Source organism: Larus michahellis, chromosome W (assembly GCF_964199755.1).
Source record: "Larus michahellis chromosome W, bLarMic1.1, whole genome shotgun sequence".
NCBI classification, from domain to species: Eukaryota; Metazoa; Chordata; class Aves; order Charadriiformes; family Laridae; genus Larus; species Larus michahellis.
This window is the reverse complement of record NC_133929.1, coordinates 25,794,470-25,811,231: the sequence shown is the minus strand read 5'-3', so window position 1 is coordinate 25,811,231 and position 16,762 is coordinate 25,794,470. Positions and strand designations below refer to the sequence as shown.

The 16,762-nt window shown below is 42.2% G+C and overlaps 2 protein-coding genes across 2 annotated transcripts in view; both read right to left on the bottom strand.

Moving 5' to 3' along the window:
- The window catches only part of LOC141735474 (geranylgeranyl transferase type-1 subunit beta-like), a 56,679-nt gene extending 40,586 nt beyond the window's left edge, over nucleotides 1–16,093 (bottom strand). The window contains 1 exon segment of the mRNA XM_074568320.1: nucleotides 15,960–16,093. Coding sequence (XP_074424421.1) covers nucleotides 15,960–16,093 — 134 coding nt within the window.
- LOC141735547 (uncharacterized) lies at nucleotides 5,276–16,098 on the bottom strand. Its single transcript, XM_074568521.1, has 2 exons — nucleotides 15,607–16,098; nucleotides 5,276–8,870 (listed from the first exon to the last, which is right to left on the bottom strand). Exon 2 carries the CDS (start codon nucleotides 8,127–8,129, stop codon nucleotides 6,270–6,272), a length of 1,860 nt encoding a protein of 619 aa, XP_074424622.1. The 5' UTR covers nucleotides 8,130–8,870; nucleotides 15,607–16,098; the 3' UTR covers nucleotides 5,276–6,269.
- Nucleotides 16,099–16,762: the final 664 nt, after the last annotated feature.

Below are 16,762 nucleotides of genomic sequence, written 5' to 3'. Positions count from 1 at the left end.
GTATTTTTAGCCAATTTAGTATTTATTCCACAATAACACAGCAGTGTTTTAGCTACTGTTGAAAAGTGCATGCACAGTCAAAGCCTTCTCTTCCCAAAGGCCAGTAGGCTGGGGTGGACAAGAGGTTGGGAGGGGACACTGCCAGGACAGCTGACCCAAACTGAAAATCAGCTGAATGCACATTTTGCCACTCACAGTTGTATCTGCCTATCCTTCTGCTCTAAATTCTTGCTCTGTTTGACCAACGGATAAACTGATTGTGAAAGAGATGTTAAATAGACAGAAACTACAGCTTAGGAAAATAAAAAGTCAATGCCAGCTTTCCTTAGGAGACTAAGTTATAATTTGCAATTACCTCACAGGCATCCTGACTCATCCTAGGTATCAGGAATAGGAACCTCTGAAGAATTTCAGGACAGATGTGGACAGAAGCTTCTATAGCCATCTAATTTCTGCCTGTGATTCTGCATCAGAGCCACAAATGCTAAGGCCAAGAAAAAATGGTGATGTGAGTCAGACCAAAATACACCTTAAAATAATTCTGCTAATTAAAACACAGCAGCCAAACAATGATGCAGCAGACATTTATCTCAAACACAACGTCACACCCTACAAAACATGACATCCCTATCAATGGGCTGATCTGCTGTTACAATAATCGTGTGGCCAGTCACAAGCAGTTTTTTAAACCAACTTCTATTTCATAGCTGATATCACCTAGGATTACATACCACAAACAGTGATCACAACTCATTTGAAAAATGGTAACTTGTTACACTGAGGTTACTTGATTTCATGGTATCTTTTACTTCAATCCCGAGTTTTTGTATTGCTTCTTTGTATCATTCTTACAAAAAGACTTTAATCTATAGTCTGCGTGGATTCTGATGCTAACATTCCCTCTTCAAAAAAATGTGCCATGCAACTCTAAGGTCCTTGTCAAAAATTTCAAACACAGAATAGCATGCATCTCCACTAGTGCAGGTATTCATGGTCAAAAAAAAGTATAAACTTATTTTGTAATCACTTAATTCTAAAATCTCTCTTTATTATTATTAGAAATAAAGGTTTTGAGTACAGAAAGCTAAAAAAGTATGCTGCGCAGGAAACATGGAACAAAAATATCATTTAAGCCAAAAATATTATTTAAGCATGATCTGACGGCTGCAAAATTGTCTTTTTAAAGTGTAAGCTTAACACTTCAAGGCTTATATCAACTTTTGTCATAGATCAGATATGTGTAACCCAAAATCAGACTCTGGACAATAACCCACTACTTTGAGCAAAACCACTACTTTTTAAGAAACACAAGAAAAAAATTAAAAGATAGTTCAGCTACAGTAAATTTATTTTTGAAACCTTGCATATGATACATTCCGATTTTCACAAATACTAAGGCATTTTCACACTGTTACCCAGTTAAGCTACTTCCAAAGGGGTGCAAACACCTTGCCAATTTCAGCACCAGGAACTGCTGTAAACTAGGCCCAAAACCACAAGACTGTACATACAAAAGACAAAACAATATACCTGACCTATACTGAAAAATACATACATCAGATAAATGAATGTAGAAAATGGTTTCAGTTTAATCAAAGCTGATTCTCTGTGTTAACTGTACCAGCAGAATTAAGAAACTAACTGTACACAGAGTACTGGAATTCACATACAATGGGCAAAAAACATCCAGGCAGCACTGAACACAGTGCACTCCTCATACAGCCATCTACATACATTTACTTCATATGCTATTTTGCCTCACAGAGAATTAACGGACGTGTTCTAAGACTAACAAAGATTGTTATCAGCACCTTATCTGACACATAGCATGAAATTAAAAAACTTCATATAGAACAACTCAGAGAGACAGCAGCCCTTTTTAACACAATCCCCAAGTCTAGCATTGCTATTGCTGTACCTTTTCTTCATGCCTTCTACAACAACTATAGTTATTGCATGTGTGTACTAAGTCTGGCTGGGAGTTCATTTTCTTCATAGCAACCTGTATGGTGGTGTGCTTTGAATTTGGAACCAAAACTGTTGATAATTCAGGGATGTTTTAGTTATTGATGAACGGTGCTTACACAGAGTCAAGGCCTTTTCTGCTCCTCACGCTGCCCTGTCAGCAAGTAGGCTGGAGGTGCACAAAAAGTTGGGAGGGGACACAGTTGGGACAGCTGACCCCAACTGACCAAAGGGATATTCTATACCATATGACATCATGCTCAGCAATAAAACTGGGGGAAGAAGGAAGTGGGGGGATGTTCGGAGTTATGGCACCTGTCTTCTCAAGTCACCGTTACATGCAATGAAGCCCTGCTTTCCTGGAAATAGCTAAACATCTCCCTGCCAATGGGAAGTAGTAAATGAATTCCTTGTTTTGCTTTGCTTCCGCACACAGCTTTTGCTTTCCCTATTAAATTGTCTTTATGAGTTTTCACACTTTTGCCTTCCTGATTCTCTTCCCCATCCCATTGAGGGGGGGGACAAGTGAGCAGTCCTGTGGGGCTTAGCTGCCTACCAGGGTTAACCCAAAACAACATGTATTAATTTAGGAAGTCAAAAATCAAAGTTTGACATCTGAAATTTATTTTTTAATTGACCTACTGAAAGCTTACGTAACAGATATCCTGGGTCTTAAGGTCCCCTCCAAGATAAGCAAATAAAGACATTTCTGATAACAGATTCAGAGCTCTTGATCTTCAGCCAAGTATAAAGACTATAGTTTTTCAGAATTCAAAAACCTTTTCAAGTGACTGATTTGAGAAGCTAAATAATCATGCTACAAAGAGCATCATGAAATATCACAATCTGAAAGATTTTAGAGACCAGGAGAACTGAATTCTCCTGCCAAACCTCATAGTATGACTGATAGCGTATGAGATTTTACAGACCAGATTAACGAAAACCTACTGTTGCTGAAGTTGCATGCAGTAACTACAGATAAAAATAATCATGAGGGCTTTGGACCAATAATTTCAGTAAAGATTGCATCGGGTCTGGCTGGGACGGACTTAACTTTCTTCATAGCGACCTGTATGGTACTGTGTTTTCAGTTTGTGGCTAAAAGAGTGTTGACAACACACCAATGCTTTAGCTGTTGCTGAACAGTACTTGCACAGCATCAAGGCTTTCTCTTTTTCCTCACTCTTTTTCCCTCCCCAGCAAGTAGTGTGAGTAAGAAGTTGTGAGGGGACACAGCCAGGACAGCTGTTGTTATAGTTATACCAACTCCCTTAGCCTTTGACAAACTACAGCTAGCACTGTGCTGAAAAAACTTCCTCCTCTGCTACCTTGCCTTGTTACAGCAAATGCAGTTGTTTCTACTGCAGTGCAGTGAACCAAAACCAATCTCACTGACAAATTATTATTATTTTTTTTATTGTTATTACAAGTTTCTCTGTAATTTAGTCAAGTTCCCCAATCTGGGTCACCATGGAACCACAGAAATGGAGGAACAAAGAAGGTAAGAATAAAAGGATGACAGCATTTCTTTCTGCAGCAATACCAGGTCAGGAGGTTTGCTAACCTCAGTGACCTTGAACTTGTCAAAAAGGCCAACTTTGTGCCCTCAAGGTCAAACTAGGGGCACGATCACCTGCTTAGAATTTGTTAACAGAGACATATGTATATCTGCAGAACATTGATCTAAAAATCAGTATATTAGAACTCAAGAATCTCCAGGTGAGTAAAAATGTCATGACTTAAACAAATGCATGAATTTAGATGACCATGATTTTTATTCTAATTGAAGATTTAAATTTGACTATGCCAATTAGCCAAAAATTAAGCAGTCCTGAAATAGCTTCAAACTGATGGTTCAAATTTTCAGAAAACTTAAGGTTTTTTCAGTGTTGCACAACCATTATATACAATTCACTGGGCACTGATTATTTAATGTATCATGACTACTATGACCACACATTAAATTTAAGCTCAGATAGGTCATTAATTTCAAAAGAGATACGAAAACAATTAGCATTATTATTAGCATTATTAAATAAGATTAGGGAAGATGCCATGTAAACTAGAGCCTCTGCTTTAGCTCAGTGGCAAACTGTGACGGCTTGGTAACAGAAATTATGGAATAGAAATGTCTAGGCTGGCAGGGACCTCTGGAGATCACCTGGTCCCATCTTCTGTTGAAAGCAGAGCCTTAAATTAGGTTACCCATCCGAGTCTTTAAGGGAGACTCCATCATTTCTCTGGGCAACATATTCCAGTGATTAACTGCTCTCATGGTGAAGTACATTTTTTTATATCCAGACAGAATTTCCCTGAAAGCAACTCATCCCTATTGCTTCTTGTCCTGTCACTGCATTCCCTTGTGAAGAGAGCACCTCCTTATTTCTCTTCAACTACTTTTTAGGTAGTAGAAGACTGTGATTTAGATCTTCCCTGAGCCCTCTCTTCTCTAGGCTGAGCAAATACCATTTCTTTAGCCTTTATTCATATGTCAATTTTTCCAACCCTCTTGTCATCTTGGCAGCCCTCCTCTGCTGGACCCTCCAATTTTTCAGTATCTCATACCAGGTGTGACATAACAAGTACCAAATAGAGTGGGATAATCACATCCCTTGATCTTGTGTCTATATAACCCAGGGCATGTTTTGCCTTCATTACTTCAAGTACTGTAAATGTTAAGCTTGGATGATCAAATTATATTTTACTTGTAATCTGGTCTGGTATTTCATCTTAGAGATTGGAAAGGATCTCCGTTATTCACCACCTAAACAAACATAATTGTAGTGAAATAACAGGATTGGAAGAATCCTCCTAAAACTTTAACAAGGTATTGAAAATTGATGAAAGTACACTGAAAAAAAATGGTTATGGTCAGTCTTTATAAATATTTGTCAGGCACCTATATATATTTATTAAAAATAGAGGAGAAAATAGTCTGCTGTAAGATTCCAAGAAGGATTTAGCCTTCTTATTATCTTATCTTGTTTTAGTTTGGATTATCCGCACCAGAATTATGAATGTTTTCTCCATTTCATATTACGTGGCCATGTGTAGTCCTCCTGGCTATGATTTTAATAGATTTGTGTATCAAATTTATTATAACTTTGTTGCGGGAAAAGGGGCAAAGCGGTTTTGGCAGAAAATAAATCCCCTTGCGTTCTAACACTCCTCACCGAGGTGGGAGGCTAGGTGCGGCTAGGTTTAAATTCTGAGTGATGCCCAATTCAGCACTATCAGTCCAGTCGCGTTTAATATGTATTAAACTATTACGATTTGGATACACTAATAGTGGACTGCACCTTCAGTCTAGTCGTGCTCATGAACTAGCACGGCCACCCTCGAGTCTTTGGTCGCGTTCAGTGAGAAACCAAAACGACTAGCTACTTAAAAAAGTGCAGTTTATTTAAACAACAGATATATAGGTTCTTAGGATTGCCGGTGATAAATACACTGTCTGCAAAGCACGTGCAAATGAAAGTATTGCTACATATACAAAACGCGCGACAAAGTTATAAACGATACAGCCTGGCTCTAAATGTAGAAAAGAGAATCTCTAGAGAAATTTCTAAGTTTCCCGAGGAAGCACTCGGTATAATCTAAGTCTTACCCAAAGGCGTCCCTATGGAGGGGGGAAGAGAGGCTCAGCCCGTCGACTGATCCCAGAAGTCAGTGATGGAATTCTTTATGATGGTGTCTTCCCTGGGTATCCCCCCTCTCTCGGGCTATTTTATACTATTTGTTATCTTCAAGGTGGAGTTTGAGTGACTTTAGTCATACATACTTTTATCATGATTGGTGTAAATTTCTCTCGCTTCACAATTAAAGGTATAGTTTACGAGAAATTCAGGGCGCAGACTCAAGAAGGAGTGGTCGCACCTTGGAGGCGGGTAGCCTTCGGGATGGAGGTGTGTTTTGGTATTATAATGACATTATAATGAGCAAAGTTCGCACAAAGGACAGCATTTCATCAAAATTTGACAAAATGTTGGCTCTGAGCATCTAGCGGGCAGCTAATTGGCAGCTTATCTGTTTCATGGTATCATCCTATTCCCATATCCGCTATACATCATAAGGTAAAGCCACGGAATAATTGCATCCCATCCCGTACCTCATGTAGCTTATCAGGGAACCACAGATGTTGTGTCCTTCATGCCAGCTGCGGCTATTTTCTACCTCAGAAGCCTCTTGATTTTATACTTTTCCTTAATGTGTGAACAATGCTGTACTTTTGTATTCTTTAGCCAATTTAGTATTTATGCCACATAATCCACCCCGTGACTACAGTCACTCAAGCTCCATGATACTCAATACTGATAGGAAAGATCACATGTGTTCTTGTGCTGAGGGATATCAAGTGCAAATACATCTCCTGGAGTGATCAAACGAGTTAAACTTTTCATCATAATCCAAAGTCTAACATACAAAACAATTGTCAAAGTGAAGCACAAAACAATGAGTATTAGTAAAACAACAACAGGATGGAGCATCTTGTTATAAAGTCCTGTAACTGTCGGTGACCATCCAAAAAGAGTATCTCCCCATCCATGTCCTCCGTCTCTCTTGACTCTTTCCAGCACTTGGTGTATTTCTTCAACATCATGATGGACGGTAATCAAAGTTCTCTGTCCATTTTCTTGGGCCTCTTTCAACAGTCGCTTCAATTCATCGTGTTGTAGCAACTTCTTCACCAGTGAGAGATTCATTCCAATAGGGGTAGGCAACAAATCTCGAATCAATGTATAATTAGATTGTAGCAATTGAAAAGATGTAACAGGAGCTGAATAATTGAAGTCACATCCGATAATGTTAGTAGTACAGGGGGACCTCATGCAAACGCACCCTTTCCCAATATATACAAGCACAGTTTCTGGGGTTTCATCAGGATGTATCTCAAAGTGACAAACATTCTGGTTGGTGTCAAGACAAATGTCTTGTGCTTTGAGGGTATTACTCTCACAAATGAATCCTCGTTGGTCTCGTGAAACGCATGCGTCAACATCAACAGTTTGCCATTTATTCTCATTTTGTTGTGCCCGCACTCTGTGCTCTATTGGATAGAGTATAGCTCCTTGGTGATTCAACCCCAGTGCAATGATTGGATATATGGTGTATACCAAAGCATTGCGTATTGTTAAGACAAAAGCTGTGGCCTTGCTCTCAATGGGATCATAGGTGAAATTAACCAGATACCACCAGGACTGAAATTTTTTCTCAAATTCAATTGCGTTATCCCATATTACTTTTCGAATTTCGGTGGGCAAGGTGCCTTCTTCACCTTCCCTTATGATTGCAGCTGTCATAGATTGCATCCACAATTGGGCTTGGATACAACTAAGAGCCAAGGAAACATTGTTTTGGGTTGTACCAAGTGCATCTGTGATCAGCTGATGGTCTTTTTCACCCGTTTCTTCCCACTGAGGCAATATATTCGATAAAAGCCATTGGTGGTTTCCCAATGCTAATAGAGAGGACTGTAGGGGATGTCTTAATTTGTCCAGATCAGTAGTGGTTGTGACTAGTTTGTTGGCAAGTATCTCAGCATCTATACTATTTAAGACTCCCAGGCCTGTTCCTAAGATACCAGTCACATCCCTCTTCAGTCGTTGTGAAGTGGCAAAAGTTCGTTCGCGTAACCATGCTGACCATCCTGCATAAGATGTACTCAGGAATGGTAAACAAGTGGGTTTGATCGCAGAGATTTTAATCTGCATTGACAATTCTACTCGTTTGAGGGAATATGTGGGATTAAACAGTATCTGTTGTTGACCTGTGTGTTTAATAACATAAGGGCCAATGTTGAAAATGTAAGGAGTTAGACTAATGGAGGGCTTAGAAGGTACGCCTTTGAGAGTTTGTGGGGGTGTAGGTTCTGGATTTATTTCAGCAAGTTCAGGTGTATTTGAGTCAATCATAAATTCAAATAACAATTCTGTGCCCTTGTAGCCCCAAATACAATACACTACTGTAGGCTTGATGAAAGTGAAATTGTGCCAGCAATCTGAATTTGGCTCCATAATTTTGTAACAGTCAGTGTTGTATTTGTCTGGTTTGGTAGAGTCTACATAGATGGTTTTAATTACAGTTGGCCTGTGGTGAGTAGACCCATTGATAAATCGGCAACCAATGTGTATTCTCTTTCCAAGGGTGGCCTCGATTTTAGCCATTTGAAGTGATTCATTCCATCTCCATTTATCTCTGGAATATACTTCACTTCCTTGTATAACCAGAGTGGAGAGATTTAAACCCCTTTTGTTTCCTGGTGTTCCAGTGCTTGCAGTGTACCGTGACAATGCATTATCCCAAAGCTCAGGTGCTACGTCTATCTTGAATTCAAATAGCAGCGCGCTATTTCATCCTGTTGCCAACGACAAGTTACAAGAGCGGGTTCCACAAGAGTAAAATTATACCAGCAATCCCACTCGTTGGTGACACAGTGCTTTGTCGTCATTGAGCGTGGGTTCTGAGGGTGAAATATCTCTATTCTCATGGCCTTCTCATGGTTTGAGCCGTTGATCATTCTACACCCTACTCGGGTTTCCACCCCTGCCTTACCTTTCAGGACTGGGTACCAACTATTCCAGGTCCACTCATGTAACACCTCATTTTCCTGTAGAACTACAGTGGCCAGGCTCAATTCTCCCTTTCTTGTACCTGCCAGCGCATTGTGTTTAACAAAGGCTTGAGACCATGGCCACTCTGGGTCTCTCTGACTACAAACAACAGGGAATAAAAAGGTAAAACTGAATAGCATCAATTCCATCTGCCAATTCGTCATTTTAGAATTTGGGCCTCCAGGTAGCCATACATAATAAAAATAGTATTATTGCCAGGATCAATGTCAGGATTCCCTGGAGACACTCAAAGGTAGCGTAGGCCAATCCGTCTGTACAGCTCATCCAAGGTTCCTGAAAGACACAAAGGAAAAGAAAATCTGCTCGGTCTTATTCGACCGACAGGGTTAAAAAGAAGGCGAGATCCACCGGGTGCTGATCCGGTGTATCTTCCCTGAACAGTCTTTGGCTTCCCATGCATAGGGATTTTTGGGAGTAGCTAGCACCATTGGTACCATCCCAATTTGAGGCATTTTCACTAGCACAGGTTGCCCAGGGTGAAATCTTCCGGGGTATTTTCCCGGTTCATTGGGAGCCTTTGGAGAGATAATATTGGCACATACACAGAAAGCTTTCATTTTAAGACAGCCGTCTCCACTCCATCTGTTATTTAATTGATAGATGGCATCGTCCAATCGCAAATGCCAACCAGGTTCATGAGTTTTTGCAAAATGCTTAACCAATCCATTGGTGCGTTCAACAATGCCATTAGCCTGGGGATAATAGGGAGTATGAAATACCCATCGAATCCCTTCTTCTTTGGCCCAATCTTGTACCACCGAAGCGGTAAAGTGTGAACCGTTATCACTTTGGATTTCCTCGGGAAGGGGAAGTGTGCTGAACCACCCTTTTAGGCCTTTCACTGTGTTGTCCCCGGTAGCTGATTTGAAACTGCTGGCCATACTGAGGCTGGAGATAATCTCCACTCCTACCAGGACATATCTTTTCCCACCTGATAATCTCAAGGGCCCAATATAATCAGTCTGCCATGAATGCCACAACATTTTCTTGTCCCGAATGTGTAAGGGAGGCGCCTTACTCAGATGATCTTTGCTGAGTCGTAGGCGACGTTGTGAACAGGCAGTTACTATTTGTTCGCACAGCTTAACCGACACAGGCCACCCCCGGGCTAGACCTTCCTGATACAGGTCAGCACGGCCTGTGTGGCCACATTTAACATGTAACCATTCAAGTAAGCGTTCCCATTCCCGACCATCATCTACAATGTCTATTTGCTGTAGCTGCGTGAGGCTATCTACCTGTTGGTTGAATTGAGCAGTGATCGAGTTTGAACGATCATGGCCTTTTACCCAACCAATGTGCAATGTTCTCTGTCCTCCTATTTCTAACAGTTGCTTCCAACTGTCTGTCTCCCAAATCGGGACTCTATTCACCTGCCAATCATTGGCTGCCCAGTGTCCTATCCATTCAGTGGCTCCTTTAAAAACAGCATATGAGTCAGTGTAAATGGAGGTGGCTCCATGTTGTGCAGCTAGTAGGACAGCTCTGAGTTCCCCTACTTGTGCACTACCCTCCCCTGTTTCAATCGCTCTTTCTCCCGTTGCTACTTCCAGTGCTACGGCCTTATATTTCCACTTATTGTTTTCACGGTGAGATGACGCATCAGTAAACCACACTCCTGTAAGATCACTGCCTTCCTTCAAAGGAGGTGCTTCTTGGATCAGAGATGGTCTATTTGGTGGGGATTGGAACAATAGGGCACCATCTATATCCTTTTGCAGCTTGGATACTTTAACACTGCCTTCAGAGACTGGCATGATTTCATTAATGCCTTCTAAATAAGCATACCACTTTCGAACTGTAGGTTTCTGGGCAATGCCAGCTGGTGGTGTTGTCCCTTTACGGACCACATCTAGGAGGTGAAAAGGTCCCCGAATGATCACACTCTGTTCTCTTCTTATCTGCTCTGTTCGTTGCAACGCTCGCACTAGGGACAGTAAACCCTTCTCAAGGTCTGAATATCTGCTCTCGGTATCATTGAAGGAGTGAGAGATAAATTCTAATGGTCTCTCTGGTCCTGCTGGTCCCTTCTGCCATAAATTACAATGGGAACCATGTTCACTGAACCCCCATTCTACGTGGACAGGGTCAGTTGGATGTATAGGACCAAGCTGTTGGAATAACCTTAGCTCCTTTATTAGTAATTGCAGAGCATTAGTGTGTTGTTCAGTCCACTCCCAGGATTTACCCTTTTTGAGCAAACTATAAAGGGGGCGAGCAATGATGGAAAAGCCAGGGATATGTTTACGCCAATAACTTAAAGTTCCCAGAACTTGCTGCGTGAACTTCCTTCACGCTGGATGGATTCTGTCCATGCTCTATTTTTTCCAGGGTATCCTGAGGGACAGAAGCAGCTCCCTTAATCCACCAGACCCCCAGGAATTTAACTTCCTGTGCAGGTCCCTGACACTTTGAGTCTGGAATTTCCAATCCTAAATCAAGTAATGTTTTTTGGATGTTTTCCATCATGTCTTTTACACTTTCTTGGTTCTCTCCCCCTATTAGGATGTCATCAATATATTGGTATACCGTACATCCCTGTGAAACAGGAATCTCTGATAGCACTTTAGCTAAAGCATTATGGGCAATAGTGGGGGAATGCTTGTATCCTTGTGGAAGTCGGTTAAAGGTATATTGGACTCCTTTCCACGTGAATGCAAACCGCGCTTTGTCCTGCTCAAGGAGGGGAATCATAAAAAACATGTCTTTAACATCTAAGGCAGCCATCCAAGGATGGGCAGCTCCTTGTATCATTGTCACAATTTCCGCGATATTTGGAACTGCGGCGGTGAGGGGTGCAGTGTTGGCATTCAACTTTCGGTAATCTACTGTGAAACGCCATTGCCCGTTTGGTTTCTTTACTGGCCACACCGGTGAATTATAAGGCGAGTGAGTCCTCTTGATGATGTCTCTTTTTTCTAAATCTGATACCACCCCGTCTGCTCCTGCAAGTGCAGCTGCAGGCAGTGGATACTGCCGGACATTAGTGATTTTAGAGGGAGGTAAAGGCATGGAAGTTTCCAATAGACTCAATTTCACTGTGTCTGTTACTTTTTCGCATCCTGCAAAACTCCACACAGTTCCATCTGGGAATTTCCACATTCGCCCATGCAGCACGTCAAATCCTAGGAGGTTAGTACGCGAGGCACCCACTAACACTTCCACCCTGGTCATCCGCTGCTCTCCTGGCAACCAGAGGTTAATTTTTGCAACGGGGCATGTTTTTACCACACCATCAATTCCTGCGAAGTTGACTCTGCGTTTGGTGGGATTTATACCTAGAAGTTGTGCCGTTTCATTAGTGATTGCAGACATTTGGGCTCCGGTATCAATAATAAAGTTTACTGACATCCTCCGGGGTCCGACAGGAATGGCAATAATAGGTTCAGAATCTTTATGAGAGAGCCATTGAATAGCCAGTACCCGCCGGACAGGGTGGCTCACTGCCCTCCCCGGGGATAGGAGTTTTTTGACTGGGACTCTGACAAATCAATCAAATTACGCTCCGGTGCAGAAGGCACAATTTTCTCACAGCTTGGGGATTCTCTGGTTAGACTTTTCTCCCCAGCCGAATTATTCTTTCTAGTTAGAGATTGGACCAGCGTACGGAGATCTCCTGTAGGGACACCATGCAAGAATTGTTGGGGCACCCCTAATTGTAGGGCTTTACGCCACAACTCATTCCGGTCCTTATCAGGCTTAAACCTTTCCACCGGTTTGGGGTTTTGAGTGTGAGTTCGGACTTGGCGAACCTTTCGGGGGTGTTCGGAGGATTTTTCACTAGTTAGGCTGGCCCAGCCCATTCGGCGCCCATACTGGTCTATTTCCTGTACATATTCATTCCAGGTGGGCATGTAGCGACGCCGGCCCCGCCCATGAGCATCCCGAGCCTCTCGTATACGATCTTGAGTGCAGACAATGAATGGTTTCAGGCAATCGGGAAGACCATGGATGAGAGGGGCTAATCGATCGGGGTCGATAGCAGCTGACATTGGGGATTTCCGAAATTCCTCTCTGTCATACATGGCTTGCAGACAAGCTGCTTTCCGTATCGCCGCAAACAGTTCAGAGTAGCCTGTAGCTCTAATCTCTAATGGCTCTCCCCTCTCTCGCGGATCCATACCACCTGCCCAAAAGGCTGCTCGAGCGGTTAGGGAATAATTATGATCCCCGTCCATTGTAGTTAAAAACACTCCTGGTCCCCAAGAGTCTCCTGCTTCTTCCTCACTCAACATAATTCTATCTCCTCCTTCAGAAGAAACTCGCCACACATACTCAACAGCTGATTCTTCTGGCCACCTCGAATATTTTTCCCTTATTTTTGCTAACTCTGTTGGTGTCCACGGAATAGTACGCACAGTGTTGCAGACTTCCTCATCATCCTCATCAACTGTGGTTTCAGTTTTAATCAGTGGTCGTAAAGGAAAGACTCGAGATTTCACAGTAAAAGTCCTTCCCTCCTCATCTTCTTCCTCATCTTCACTATTAGACAAAAAATCTCCGGTCTGGGTTCCAGAATTTGGATAACACATTAATTTACGAATTTGTTGGACTTGGGTCGAGGGCTGCATTTTATCTAAGAGCCCAGCCACCCTTTCCAATAACATTTTAAGTTGGTGATTTTCACTCCCAAGTTGAGCATTCCGGTTTCCTAAACATTCATTCTCACTCACAAGCTTATCGACTTGAGTTCTTAATTTTTCTCCTGTCTCCTTTTGAAAGGCTAGTGATGACTTCAACACCTCATTCTCCGATTTCAGGGTTGCATATTCTATAGCTGAAATCAGATTAGGAGCAGGGGTTTCCCTAGCTTCTTGTTGTGCACAAGATAAACAGGCGCCTAACACCGCACAGATTACACCTTTGCCTTTCCCCGCTCTGAGCTTCTGTGAAGCCCGACACTCTTCAATACGTTCCACCACTTTCTCTTCATCCTTCCAAAATTTTTGGGCCCACTCCTTCCCAGCCTGGGAAGGGGCACAATCATATTTTTGCAGCAGTTTATCCATGGCAATCCTGCTGACTACGCCAAAATTCTGTTGCGTGAAAAGGGGCAAAGCGGTTTTGGCAGAAAATAAACCCCCTTGCGTTCTAACACTCCTCACCGAGGTGGGAGGCTAGGTGCGGCTAGGTTTAAATTCTGAGTGATGCCCAATTCAGCACTATCAGTCCAGTCGCGTTTAATATGTATTAAACTATTACGATTTGGATACACTAATAGTGGACTGCACCTTCAGTCTAGTCGTGCTCATGAACTAGCACGGCCACCCTCGAGTCTTTGGTCGCGTTCAGTGAGAAACCAAAACGACTAGCTACTTAAAAAAGTGCAGTTTATTTAAACAACAGATATATAGGTTCTTAGGATTGCCGGTGATAAATACACTGTCTGCAAAGCACGTGCAAATGAAAGTATTGCTACATATACAAAACGCGCGACAAAGTTATAAATGATACAGCCTGGCTCTAAATGTAGAAAAGAGAGTCTCTAGAGAAATTTCTAAGTTTCCCGAGGAAGCACTCGGTATAATCTAAGTCTTACCCAAAGGCGTCCCTATGGAGGGGGGAAGAGAGGCTCAGCCCGTCGACTGATCCCAGAAGTCAGTGATGGAATTCTTTATGATGGTGTCTTCCCTGGGTATCCCCCCTCTCTCGGGCTATTTTTATACTATTTGTTATCTTCAAGGTGGAGTTTGAGTGACTTTAGTCATACATACTTTTATCATGATTGGTGTAAATTTCTCTCGCTTCACAATTAAAGGTATAGTTTACGAGAAATTCAGGGCGCAGACTCAAGAAGGAGTGGTCGCACCTTGGAGGCGGGTAGCCTTCGGGATGGAGGTGTGTTTTGGTATTATAATGACATTATAATGAGCAAAGTTCACACAAAGGACAGCATTTCATCAAAATTTGACAAAATGTTGGCTCTGAGCATCTAGCGGGCAGCTAATTGGCAGCTTATCTGTTTCATGGTATCATCCTATTCCCGTATCCGCTATACATCATAAGGTAAAGCCACGGAATAATTGCATCCCATCCCGTACCTCATGTAGCTTATCAGGGAACCACAGATGTTGTGTCCTTCATGCCAGCTGCGGCTATTTTCTACCTCAGAAGCCTCTTGATTTTATACTTTTCCTTAATGTGTGAACAATGCTGTACTTTTGTATTCTTTAGCCAATTTAGTATTTATTCCACAAACTTTAATACCTAAATAAAGCTAGTGTATAGCATGCTAAGATGAGTTCTTTATACCGTTTAAAATAACAAAGTATACTGAAACAGGCTAAGGCTTAATGAATGAATACATTACTTAAGATCAAAATGTATAAATTTTTTAATATAAAGCTATGTGTTATTTCACACACTGCTTCAACACTATATCCATACTAATCTTCATAACTGAAGAAACACGTGGTTTTTGTCAGGTGTCCATACATTCAACTGAAGGAAAGCTTCATTTAACAGGAGGACTTGATCAAAGTCATTGAGCATTCTTCACAGTACGTATGACTTCCAAGAAATTACAAAGTGAAAAAAATGTGATGACTTTATTGGTTTAATAAAATATTGAATCCTTTACACATCTCCAAGTTTTTATTAAATGTGCAAGATAGTCAATAATTTAACTGACAAGCTGCATCAGAAATAACTTATTAGCTTACATGAAGACATTAAGAATCTGAAAAAAATGCATTCTGAATCCATTACATGGACAAGTGTCCCTCTACTTTAAAGTAAGGGGCATATTTCACTATTACCAGTAACATGTTTTAATGCTTGTACTAGCTAATGAAGATATAAACGATTTCTGTTACATAACAGTATTTTGCATGCTGACTTTGAACTACAGACGACTTAAGTAACTTATTTTAAAATCGGCTTTCAAGGTAGATTAAAAGAATGAAGCACTGGACTAAAAATAGATTAGAAGGATTAACAAGTGGGGTTTTTTTCTCATGCATATCAGGGAGTTTAACTGAGCACAGACTAAACTTCTACATAAACTTACATTTTTGTGAACATTTTTGCTGGTAGAGTTTTTCTAGAGAAGACGTTCATTTTGACCACCACTGTGCCGGCTGTTAAGACTACCGACGCAGTGAGATCCTGTATCCTGCCCACAGCTGCTTCGCCAGTGCTACCACCTCGAGGGAAGTCGAGGCGAGCGGGCAGATAGCTCTCCAGGAAAGATTTCCCGTCAAACGCAACCGCCCCTAAGAGAGGAAAAACTTCCCCCAACTCTCTGAGACTAGCAGAGGACGCCAGGAAAAAGGAAACAGGATCTGTCCCGCCTTTCCACCGTGGGGCCCGAGGGCGGCGGGAGCGCGCCAAAGCCCCATCAGCCCTGGCCGCTGAGCATACCTGCTGGTCTCTAGGAACGAGTACCGCTCAGGCAGGATCTGGAGACAACGCTGGAAAAAACACACATGCCGTTCTTTCAGAAAGTCCAGCCGCCCCACCTCCCCCAAGTTCAGCGCCCGCCGCGCTACCGCCATCTTACTCCCGCCTGTGGCCGGCGCGCACAACCTGCGTCATATGCGGCTGCCGCGGGACACAACCAGCTGCTGGTTCCACCTGCTGGGAGTGAAGCTCTCTTGCAGACTACCCCAGTATAGTCTGCCAGCTATCCCCACAGACCTAGGCTGGACAGCCGCACCTCTCTCAGTGGCTCAGCTCTCTGGGTCCACCTCACCCTGGAAGGACAGGGAGGGGGAGAGAGTAACTGCTTACTTCGTAACGGCACGTTGTCAGCCTGCGAGAGCTCCCAGTCAGCTCAATACGTGCCCGAGATACTATTAGGTAAAATGACTACGTGTTGTTTTATTACATCTGGTGATATCCTGCAGGTAAATCCAGTAACTTGAACTAATTATTCGTGTCTCAGGAAATAAGTTACCGTGTAGCAGATTGCATACAAGACTTCCATCAGTGTTCATAAGGGTTAATAGTGTTACCAAAGACAGGCCTCCGCTTTGTTTCTAAAATAATTGTTTCTTACTAACCTTCTTACCGTGTGAAAAAATAGCTAATTACTGACCTTCTTACTGTGTGAGAAAATAGACACTGAGCTGATGTTACAGATAGTGATAATGAGGAGACAATCAAAAGTTTTTAATCACCAAGGATGGGATAACAAGAAGTAGTTAATCACTTCAAGGTTCTTT

Coding starts and splice junctions, on each gene's coding strand:
- LOC141735547 (XM_074568521.1), bottom strand. CDS start 8,129: ATGGCTAAAATCGAGGCCACCCTTGGAAAGAGAATACACATTGGTTGC.